The sequence below is a fragment of the Leuresthes tenuis genome, unplaced genomic scaffold, assembly GCF_036924035.1.
Source record: "Leuresthes tenuis unplaced genomic scaffold, fLeuTen1.0.hap1 SCAF_19, whole genome shotgun sequence".
NCBI lineage: Eukaryota > Metazoa > Chordata > Actinopteri > Atheriniformes > Atherinopsidae > Leuresthes > Leuresthes tenuis.
In genome coordinates, this window is record NW_027325373.1 from 11,184,222 (window position 1) to 11,196,307 (window position 12,086).

General features: G+C 37.5%; 1 protein-coding gene across 2 annotated transcripts; it reads right to left on the minus strand.

Annotated features, from left to right (window-relative positions):
- Nucleotides 1-2,049: 2,049 nt before the first annotated feature.
- On the minus strand, nt 2,050-11,686 carry gpat4 (glycerol-3-phosphate acyltransferase 4). Of its 2 annotated transcripts, XM_072371808.1 has the most exons (13): nt 11,543-11,686; nt 10,707-10,996; nt 7,936-8,005; nt 7,522-7,816; nt 7,354-7,428; nt 7,109-7,198; nt 6,488-6,581; nt 6,224-6,339; nt 5,909-5,964; nt 4,978-5,063; nt 4,769-4,897; nt 2,690-2,769; nt 2,050-2,430 (listed from the first exon to the last, which is right to left on the minus strand). In XM_072371808.1, the coding sequence occupies exons 2-13, from the start codon at nt 10,872-10,874 to the stop codon at nt 2,259-2,261; spliced, it is 1,431 nt and encodes a 476-aa protein (XP_072227909.1). In that variant the 5' UTR covers nt 10,875-10,996; nt 11,543-11,686; the 3' UTR covers nt 2,050-2,258. The 2 variants fall into 2 exon arrangements, with proteins under 2 accessions (XP_072227909.1, XP_072227908.1); XM_072371807.1 differs by lacking the exons at nt 10,707-10,996; nt 11,543-11,686 and having other exon boundaries at nt 7,936-8,013.
- Nucleotides 11,687-12,086: the final 400 nt, after the last annotated feature.

The following is a 12,086-nucleotide window of genomic DNA, read 5'->3' on the forward strand; positions in this document are numbered from 1 at the left end:
AACAGATAGAGATTGTGTATTTTCATATTTTGACCTCTTTTAAATGGAATGATTAGTTTAGATTCATTTCAGTATTTCGAGGCAAGGTCCATGGGGTATACCAGTGACTAAACAACCAACTCCTACCTTCAACAACTAAGTATAAAACACAAGATAAGATCATATCGTCACTCGGAGGAGGGACATGATACCTGAGCAGTTGCACCTGACAGGTACTTTAAAAGTGAATTGAATTAAACATTTTGCTCCAGTCTACATTACCATCAGGCTGGTTTGCCTGTGTCTTCATGGATTTCATGCCATAACTGGACTGGCAACATTCCCAGAGCTGTTTTCCTGCTGTCTCCGTGTACACTGGGGTAACCAACCGAATGAGCCTGAGAAGGATCAGGCAGGTATGTCATGTAGTTTTGTCATCTAAATCTGTCTGAGAGTGATTAATGATGAATAAAATGCAATCATGTTCACACATACCAAATGTCAATTGGTTTGTGTCTGAACAGTGACTCCTGCTGTTTGAGAAAATATACAAATTATCCTTGGCAAAAAGTAGTTTATCCAAGTGTACTATTAGTATGCTTATTTTATACTAAAACTAAGGGAGTATATTTGAAGTTTACGTTTTATATATTTTATTTTATATACTTAAAAATAGTATAGTGAAGTATACTTGGCTCATACTGAAAAGTATAAAGAAAAGTCTAAGACTAAGTACTTTAATACTAAAGCTTATACTTATATTTTAGTATACTTTTTACTTCTTTCTTCCACAAAAGTACTAATACTTAGCTTATCTTGATCCAAGTATAGAATAAGGTCAAGTTGATGACTCAGCAAAGAAGGACTTGATTTCATAGAGGTTTTGTTTTTTAAATGCACTTTTGTAAATACACTGTATGGTATCTTTTAAAATATTATATATATATATATATATATATATCAAACTTGTTCTCAACATTCTGTCTGTGTGATTTTGTAAATATATTGCAGTCTAGTATACATACATACATACATAAAGAATACTTTAAGAAGTATATTTAAAGTATGTGAATATGGGACTGGAAAGTGTAGTGGTAAGATTGCCACCTTTCATGTGGGTGACCTGTGTTCAAATACCCTGCATGAAAAGTACGACCTCCAGCTGGGGTCCTTAGGCAAGACCCCCCCCCCCCCTTACTCTACCTGTGTAAGTCGCTTTGGATAAAAGCGTCTGCCAAATGCATAAATCAAAATAGTGTGCTATAAGTAATATGCTAAGTAACTAGTCAAAAATAGTACTTTTTCTAATTTTAGTAATTCTAAGTTCATAAAAGTACACTTAAAGTGTACTTCAATAAACTAAAATGTGGACTGGAAGTATATAACTAGTACACTAGTAGTATATATATATATATATATATAGATGAGTGTACTTGTTGTATACTTAAAGTATACTTTTATAAATTTGAAAATGTTCCGATTTAGTCCGAATAAGTATTAAATTAGTATACTTTCTAGTACACTACAAGTACATGGTCCATATTATACTTGCTATACTTATACTCAAGCATGCTTAATAAAATGAACTTCAAGTATAATACTTTTTGCTAAGAGTAGTTTTGAGTTGAAATTCTAAATATCACAGTAAATAAAATGTTTTCCAGGAAAATTAACCAATTAAGCTGCATACCAGTCCTGACAGTGTTTGATCTCACTTTCCCTGATTCACAATGTCAAGCAAAGATTAAAGCTAGAGACAAATATAGAACCTTAAGCCATTTAGTAAATGTACTTAAGTAAAGCACTGGCAAAGTGTCTGTAATGTGATGACTGTAGTAGTTAGACCTAATTATCATGTTACCTTATTCTTTTGTTACTGGGAAATAATATAGTTTTTTTTTGTGTGTGTGCTTTTAGAGAAAAACTTTCTTAAATCGGATATACACAAAGCTCATGTGGAAATGAAACGGAACCAGAAAATTTCAGCTTATCTTTAAGTTTAGTGAGTTAAATAAAATAAACTGATTTATTAGATATCTCAGTATTTATTATACCTGTTTAACTGTGTTTGGACTTTAATGGCCATTCTCCTCATTTCACAACATACACCACCTTCAATAAATATAAATTTAACTTGACAACTTTATCAAAGCATAAAATCCTTTTTCTTTTTGTCTTAGCAGTGTAAACTTTTCTACTTGTGCTTCACTTTCACAATTCACAAGATCTTTCTTTACAAGACGAGTCTGTAAGGATAAGACCGTGTACGTTCAGTGTCCTCATTGTCTTTTAGCTGAATCTTGATTGTCTTCATCCTCCCATGGATTTCCACCTTCTAAACATTTGTCCTCACTTTGATCCTCATGGTCACCCACAAGAACTTTGCTGTACAGTTTCTGCTGTTCTTCTTTAAAAGCATCTTTCACTTTGGCACGTTTCAGTCCGGCGTCCCTGAGAGAACACAAGCAATAAGAAAAATGGTGTCACACTCTGAATCAGTAATGTCACTATAGTTCCATCTTTCATAGACCTGAGGGGAGATCTGGGGCATAATACTGCAGAGTTTAATCAAAGCTAAAATCCAATAATGCCTTTTATGAATCAGATTCTGTGCTTCACATCATTATTAACCTCCCCTTCTTTAACACTCATTGACACATAAAATCTGACTGAAAAATGCACATCATGACTTTTAAATACAGTGACTCACCAAACGAGATCCACTAATCCTCCTTGGGCAGCTATGGCTGCTTTCACTCTGTTGGCAAACTGTATCGCATCCTCCCCTTCCTTCAAAACAACAGCAGCAACAACAAAAACAATGGGACAAAAAAAATGACCATTTAATGTGATGAATTAAAGGGTCACTGATGTGAAACTCACAGCACACAACACTTTTCAGTTTCATCCATATGTCAAATGTTTCAAAACTGTATTCCAATGATCAAGTTTAACATTGAGTTATTTCCTTTTATGTAAATGTCAAAACTTAGAGGCAAGCTGTACATGGGAAAACAGTCAGCTGGAGCTTTTATCTGTATGAACAGGTACTTCTGGTGCAGTCTATAACTGTTCTCTCAAGCACCTTTTGCACTCATGCACTCATCTAAATCATCAAATCCTCACATTCATGCCTGGCTGCTGTTGCAGCACAAGGCATATACTGTGTTGTTCCTGGCAATGTTAATGCAAAACACGCTGAGGTCCATCTGATTCATCTTGGTCTGATCTAACCAGGCTTCCCTTGAAAAAGAGGTCACTGTATCTCAACGGGACTGACCTGGTTAAATAAAGGCTAATAAATAACTAAAGAACATGCTCTTAATAGTCATCAGGCTTCTTTTCATGTTCTTTAGTAAAGTTCAATCTGTAGTTTTGTGCCAGAGTGCAAGCACGCATCATTTTCCCTGGACACTATCCATAGAAGCTGATGCTACACCGAGTGTTTCACACTGTCTGATCTGTGAGATCTAGACTGATAATACCATCTTCTAGATCTCAGAATCAATCCTCTTCTATGGAGTAGACTAATGACACGGGCTGACTAATCTGTCTCATATCATATCAGATCAGTGCAAAGTGTGAATCAGTTATCCATCTGTTTTCCAGAGCATGATTATGTAAGCAGTACACTTTCTGTGTCATTCATTTAGGAAAGCAGCCACTGCTGCTCTGATTAATGGTCCTATGGCTTGTTCTTTACACCCTGGTTGCTGCTGCTCCTGTGTTTCCACTGAGTTTTAGTTGGTCACAATTTCTTAATCAGATATTTCAGGTTTCTCTGGCAATGTGTAACCATGAGGTAGAAATGCAGCGAGAGACATACCATTGTCCCAAAGCTATGAAAGAAATGGGACCAGAAGGATGATACATACACATTAGGTGTACATATCCTTCTACTTGCACGCAGGTCTTGATAAAGGAATAATTTTTGAGGACAATGTCTTTGTGCACTAGTCATATTATGTGTAAACACGTTTTTAGAGTAATTTAAAACCAATTTTAAACATATTTACTAGAGCAGAATGGCTGTGATTTTTTCATAAGATACTTGCATAGTTGTGGGTGCTGTAAATAACTGTAGCCTTACAAAACGGTTGTGCATCGTAATGCCTGCCCTGACGTCGCTGGAAGACCATGCTAATGCGAGTATTTAGACATCATTCTGCTTCTCTGGCACAAGATGATAGTTGGTTCATGCATTGCTGATTGCTTTAGGCTCCCAAAGGCCTTCTGAGAAAATGACCAACAGACCATGCTTCATCTGTACATCTGTGTCCCCCTTCTGATCCTCAAATTTATGGCTGAAAATGGGAGTGGAAGTCAGGCTCATGCAAGTACATAAAATTTCCCGGTGTGACATTTATAAAACAGAACCATACATAGGTACAGCTTTAGTCATGAAACTTTAGTACATCTGACTTAACACACAGACCATTTTATAATCATGTTAATGCAATTAACTGGAAAACACTAGTATACAAAATTTTCTTCCTCTTATCATTGGTTCTTTAACTCGTCTTAGTGATTATATGTAGGTGCATTCACTTATGTTGCTTTGAGCTTTTACTTTGTAAACAGTATTTTCCATATAACATTCATTTTCAGGTTTATAATAAGAAAAAGTATCGTTGTCAACTCAGAAATAGAAAAATAAAATTAGGAAGTGACACCATTTTGAATCGCTTCATTTGGATAGCACACAATTCTTCATTCTGACATGTACTATACATTCATAACTTTAACAGCACTCTAAATATTTCTTTGAGGTTGTAAGATGGGGCTTCACCTCTCTGTTCATAGGTGGCAGGTACCAAACACTGCAGACGATGGCCCAGCTGCTCATCATCCTCAGAAGGTAACTCACCAAGCCAAACTTACTGCTGTTCCAGAACGCATCTCCAAACCGAGGATCATACTGTAAGTGAAAACAAGCTCGTATTGGCTGTAGTGATGAGTAGAATTAGCACAGAGGAGGAAATGGGCATTAAGTCGAACCTTAATGGCAACAGGATAGACGGTGCAGCCAATTTCAAAGCTCCCCTTCTTGAACATCATCACTGATGTGTTGTTAACACAAGTGCCTGTAGATGAGATAATGCCAAGAATCTTAACACTGTACATAATTAGCAGGCAGTACAACTGTTCACAGAATTTAAAAACACACCACTCTCATTTTCAAAATTCAAATTACTGCGTCAATACTTTGGTAAATACATTTTCTTTATAGTTGTTTTTACTTGTTCACTTTGGTAAAAGTCTATGAAATGGAAAGGTAATCAGTCATTCTACCTGAAACAGACAATCATGATTTTATCCCTCTGTTAAGTAGTCGAATCATCCATTGGACCACTTCTAAAAACGGTGAGTTTCAGGGCAACAAAACGAGCACAAAACAAAATGTTCCTCACATGCATTGTGCTGTAGTTAATTAACCATTCATAACAAAGTCAGTCATCTGTTTGAGGCTGACCTTAACAGAAGAAACAGAGCCAGGTGAATAAATGTTTCTCTTTACATGCCTGTGCATCGACAGCAGTGGTTTGACATTGCTGGAAGTTTTGCAGATGGACCCCATCGGGACAACCATGTGTCAACCAGCAAAACAGATTTCAGCAACACAAACTGCTGCTTGTGGGAAGGCACAACAGACCTGTGAAAGCAAGGAACTGCTTGGAGGTCACGCTCCCCATCAACAAAACCACTGATGTCCTGTGACTTGGAGTGACCTCAGATTGCCTGCTTTATTTTTTTTTTTTTAGTAATTTATTTAAACACCCAGAAAATCTTTTTTCAAAACAGTGAATATTTTGTTCTAAAATTATTTGAAAAAACATCCTATCGGATAAGAGTGATGCATTTTTAAATGTCCTGAATATGTTACATGATATAAACTATTATTCAAACTTGATGTCAGTCTGATACAAACCCTCAGGGAAGATGAGGATGGGCTGTTTGGTTTTATCCGCAACATGATTGCTAAGCCTGAAATGGCAGACCAAAAACAACAACAACAAAAAAACTGTGCATCAAAATATTAATAAAACAACAATTCTAACCCCTTAAATCTAAGATCTTCATTATGTTGGTTGTGGAATATGATATTTGAGGCCATGGTAACCAAATTTTGCAAAAACATACAGTGGAACACATGCGATCGAGATCAAGTTCATTCAAATTAAGGGTTTATGCAATGTCTGAAGAACTCCTTAACAACACTAACACATAAATGATGCAATGTTACCTTTTGGCCACTAGGTGTCTGTCTTTGACTTCGGCTCTTTCGAACCATATGTGGGGAGAGGATTTGACCATGGCTGTTTGGATCATTCCCAGTAAGCCTCCGTGTACCTGGCCAACCTGAGAAATAACGTTATCTTGAATTCAGCTCAGTACACACAAACTTTCTCTTTACCTATACTCTATAAAGCTGAACTATATGATCACTTATCATTATGAAAACTGAACACATACACTTGCCCACAAGAGAAGGACACAAATTGCATACCAAAGAGTAGCAGCGATCATTGGCCAAGATTATAACATCAACTGGGGTTGTGTGATTGGCCACACAGATGCCGTCATTCTTTGGTTTGTTCTCTCTGCAGTTAAACAAGACAAAGACGTATAACATGCAATAGACATCTATTGTCTATTGAAATGGAGATCTTCTGCACAAAGTTGTATTCCTCTCAAACAATGCAATCGCACTGCTGCAATTGCTGACAACGTCCTCCAGCCTGGAAAAATGTAAGTCAGCACTACTCGGGGTCAAATGTCGTCAGTAATTCAGGAAACTTCTGCAAATATAGTTCCACAGAAAGAGAAGGAACACAGTTTAACATAGAACTTTGGATAAAATTCCTTTAGCACACTTTGGCTCATTGGCCTCTTTAGTTAAGTGAACTACATCACTGTTGTTAACAGAAAAACAACAGAAAAAGCCTGGCTTTTTTGTGTTTCTTTGTGAACAGAATGCAAGGAGGTAGAAAGTGATGGGTTTTTTAGCTTTAGCTCCCAGCTTACTTGTTCACAAATGCAGTAATATTGCCGTTGCATTTTTAAATGTAGATGCTTGCCCATGACCTCTGTGAGTTGACATTATTGCTGAGGATTGTTTGTCCCATACCTGTTATGATAGGTGATGATTGCTGTGAGCGATTTAACACAGATGCGGTAACCCATCACATGTACCTTCTCACTAAGGTAAGATCTTAACCTGAGGACAAAAAGCATAATGCCACAACCATCAATTCAGTTTAAAGCACACACCGTAACCTTGTCTGTTTCGTAGCTTTTCATCTACCTCACCTTGTTACAGAGAGCTCACTCACATGCATGACATAAGTATTAGAAGAACTGGCAGATACTCACTTTGCATTAGGTAGGAATCCCACCAAGGTGCTCAGAAAAATGAACAGACATATGCCTGTGACCGCAAGAGTTACTCTGCAGGAAAACAAAACAAACAGTTGATCCAACATTGAACCAGTCATTGAACCAGTCAAACTGCCAATGCACCTCCATGTGAGCAGCTCTGACCTGAGAGGCAGCAGGACACCATAGCGAATGAGAAGTCCCAGACCCCACAGGACCGTAAGTCTCAGACTTATGTGACGGAAGTTGTAGTTGCGAGTTAGCAAGTTCCAACTCTCTAGCTCCTGAGCCGAAAAGCGTTTAGTCACCTCATCGTCGATGATACTCTCCACGCCTCTCCGGCAGAAGTAGAAGATGTCAGCCATTACGAACTCCGGCTCAAAACTCTGACAGTGGGACAAACCCCGAAGCTCCTGGATCTCCTGATGTAAAGACAATGTTGGCTCTTTGGCTATGATGCCTTCAGTGATAAAGATGAAAAATACATTATTCAATAAAAAAAATATTATGGGAACAATAAACATTTATGACTGACATATACTGAAAGTATACGTAGATGTAATGGTAAATGTAGTTTACCGTTAGTATATGATTTGTAGAGCATCTGATTCTTCTCCTTTGCTCTCAACTCCATTCGGAAGGTTGCCCACTAAATTAGGACAAATAAAACAGACTGCTAAAATGTCTTGAAAAAGACAAGTGTACGAAGCAAAGATGAAACTCAAAGGAGAATGAGCAGATTGAGTTGGAGTAACAATAACAACCTCTACAAAGTGCAGTCAAAGTTGTAGATTTACAGAGAAAATGTGCAGCATGGACTCTGATACAATCAAAGGGATGAAATTAGGCAAAATGTTCCCTGAAGAGTACAGCTCTGCAGCAGAAAGAGCTAGGAAAGCATGTGTTGTACAGCTGAGAAACACTATTGTGGTCCAATTTTAGCTTCAAACTCTATCCAGCTATGGGAACTATAAATAGGTCACGATTCTGAGGGAATTATCTGAAGCGAGGACATTCATAAAATCAGTCCATCATGGATGTAGCCAATGTAGAAGATGCTACTCAAGCTCCAACAGCCAGAGCTGGTGTAGAGTGGCCTCTAATGCCAAAGCTTTCTGTTAACCACCCGGGAGCATCCAATCGATGCAACCACAGCTTTAGCATAAAACAACCATGCATCAGTATGCCTGCAGAATGGAACAGCAGCATAAAGGTCGAATCCAAATCTCCACCCAAAAGTGTAATCAATAAACCCTCATGTCTTTTTCACTCCACAGCTTGAGTGTGTGAGTTCAGAAGTTGAAATCATGTAACAAGCAGTCGAGGACACACCGTAGTGACACACAATGCTTATATTTGACAGTTACTGATGTTAAACCTTTTGTTTTGCATCTAATAAAGACTCTTCGTCAGTTTTAAATCGTCTTTTTTTCTTTCAAACTGCCAATCTTATTTCACTGTATGATCCCGGTCATATCATATGTGATCTAGACATTTGAGGTTCACAACATATAAACAGATATTAACACTATAGCTTGTTTCAACGATTTATTATCAACGTTTTTTTCTTTTTTGTTTACTCGCTCACACCATTCACTATCTACCAGATGCAAACTGCACTTTAAACAATTTAGCATCTATAACCGTTTCTAAAGTCTTTTATTGCTGCTATCATTATTAGTATGATCCTAACTAGTGAGTGCTATAAATAATGTTGGTACTGGTTGTAAGGCACATGTTTCCCTTTCTCTTTTCCTTACTCCGAACTTAGAGTTGATAAGCTCTGTGTCTTAACCTTAAGTCTTAGTAATAAAATGTGATTAAAGTATTAAAGTCAGACTACTAATTAGATATCTCTGACGGATTTCTTCTTTTTATCATTATCATTGTTATCATTATTTGTAGTAAACTTGTTTTCAGTATTAGCGTCTCTTTTAATGTTTGATTATTGCTGTGATATTGAATCATTGTGTGTAAGACATTTTTAAGAAAAAAATCCCTACTTTGAAAGTGGTGTTAAACACTTACAGACATCAGAAATGTGACTCACGGCTACACACTGCTTTGTGTAAGATGTCAGAAGCAAAAAAGAGTTTAACCTTCAATAATATGCTGTTTATCAAAAGCTTGTTACAGTAGTCATTGTTTGATATTTTATCAAAAAGGCTGTCAGATAAATGCAGAGGAGCAGAAAGCACAATATTTTCCTTTTGAATAGGTTCTTCAAAATCATACGTGGGTATAGTGCTTGAATTAATAAATACTTTTCACCACTCCCTGTATAGTTTTATAAAGGACAAATGCTTAATACCATTTTTAAATTTTTTCCCTTGCACACTCAGGAGTGCGGTGGTGAGTCTGCAAAGAACTGAAAGCACATCTGGAAAGAACTGAGAAATTGATGAGGATCAAATGCTGAAATATTTGTTTTTCATTATTGTTGTTGCTTAAACAGTAATCAAATCTTATCTGAGTCTACCCTGAGTCAAACTAAGTGCAAAAGACGGACACCTTGTCTAAAACAAGTGCCTGAAATGGTCCTACAGTCTTAATAAACTAGGACAGAGGACTGCAATATTCCTAAAAACACATTTTGTTACACCTTTGTTCGGCTTAAACTGTCACTAGATTCGTGGGGAGATGTGAATTTATGATTTCTACAGATATAGCAAGACCACAGGGGCTAAGCTTGTGCAGGGAAAAATGCCATGCCAGTGGATGAACTTAGTCCCAGGGGTCTCAGATTCCTCAAGTATCAACACCATCTCAGATGTTAGTCCTATGGCTAGAAGCTTGTTTCTACCTGGAGTGTGTCCCAGTGACTAAACTCTTAGGAAAAGGATGCAGCACTTACTTTTATCTAAACCAGTATTTAAAAGGCTGGTTATGTGTGACCAATGTCATGTCGTACTATTGCTCATGTCATATGCTGATTGTATACTGCTTCATGCCCCACAGATCTAGGTCAGGGTGCTCTCTGGTAAGATAAATAACAGAAGATATTTGTGTAAGACAAACATGGAGGCACCGGGTCAAGGCCACATATGCACAAATTATATCAAAACTCCAAAAATCTATTGTCTTTAGGAATCCTTGCATGCTGTTGTGGTGATGTGTTCCTACCTAATCTGTCAACAAATTCCCAAAAAGAGGCTGCAAAGACGAGTCCTGACTACTCTGGGTTCTCCTCCACAAGAGTTACAGAATCCATTTTGAGGCAAGGTATTTTTCTGCAACAAATAGGTGTTTATCTGTAATAAAAGAAATCTTCAGCCTTCAAACCTAAAAAAACTTCGACGTCATCCCCTTCTCATAACATCATGCACATACTACACAAACTATAAGCTCACCTCAAATATTTTGAGAAGTGTCCTCATGTAGAAGCTGCAGATATCAAAAGAGACTCCAAGTACAGCTGGCACCATTATAAAGACAAACATAAGAGTCATCCACACAGTCATGCAGATGCTAAGACACTTGCAGAGTAGGCTGTCATCAGCCAGTGTAAACCAAGTCATGTTGTCAGCGGCAGAGAAGACACAAGAGCTACAAAGCTGCAGTTCACGCCGAAACTTATGAGAAGTCTGGTCCGTTAAACACCACGGTGACTGAAGTATATGTTCAATTGTGCCTCATGCATCTGAAAAACAACAAAATACAAGAAATGATGACCAGAAAGGTACTATGATAATCCCTTAGATCTGTCTAGGATAGTCTAGATATATACACACACAAACAATGAAACTTTCCACTTTGTTTACTTTCTGTTATCAGAATACATTTTTAAAGAAGTGTTCTTAATAGATCACATATACCAAACACAGTAAAATAAATATCTGAATTCCACCTAAATCATGTTCCTTCTAAAAAAATTTAAGAAAAGAGTATCTTAAATCTTTTTTTTTGTTTTCCTTTTGTCTTAAAGACAGCATGTCATGACAGCAATAAAGCACAAAATCTCAAACTTGCAAAAATAATAAAAACAAAATTAGGTTTCTAAAAACACAGAACAACTGTAAGCACCCCCAGCTATTATCAATTCACAGTATCATTGTATCTGAATCTAGTTTACCTGTTTAGTTTAATTATTTAGAAATCTTCCTGACAATTCCGGTCAGGAAGAAACTCTTATTTATTCGTCCACAGGTGTATCACAACCAAGACCCACAGTTAGCTAACTACTAACCATCTACAGCGACTCCTATCACCTTCTTCCGGGTAAAAAGTTGGAGGTGAAGAGAAGACAGGCAGTCAGATGGTGCTCCATCTGGGCAGTCCCCTCCAATTTAACAAAGATCTCGGACTGTTCAGCTAGCTTTGCAGGCTATTAACAACATGCCACGGCAATAGTCAGAGTTGTACAAGTCACCATGGCAACACGTGGCCAATGAGGGCTCCTGTCACTGCGCTGTGTGCTGGGAATGAACCTTAAATCTGATTAACGTGATTCCACCACAAAGTCAGTCGGTCAGAGCGCATGTTCACACGGGGGAGAGAAAATGATGAGGACACATTAGTGTACCGGGACTTTTAGAGCTTTAATATTTCTGTTTTCAGTTCACTCATCAAGCGACTGGACTGTTTCGTCTGAACTCTCCCAATCTAAAAAATATCCAGGGACATCCCTCGTGATATTCTTGATTGATCTAGCCTCCTTTATTTTTTACATTACACGAATGCTATCTTAGCATATGAACCTGATTCCATATTTCAGCAAACATTTTTTTTAT

Excerpts from the sequence above, each read along its gene's own strand:
- gpat4 (XM_072371808.1), bottom strand. The coding sequence starts at position 10,874 with ATGACTTGGTTTACACTGGCTGATGACAGCCTACTCTGCAAGTGTCTT. Across the intron at positions 5,064-5,908 it reads CATCCTCATCTTCCCTGAGG|GCACTTGTGTTAACAACACA; the intron begins GTTTGTATCAGA and ends TCTCATCTACAG. Across the intron at positions 2,770-4,768 it reads TGCCACCTATGAACAGAGAG|GAAGGGGAGGATGCGATACA; the intron begins GTGAAGCCCCAT and ends GTTGTTTTGAAG.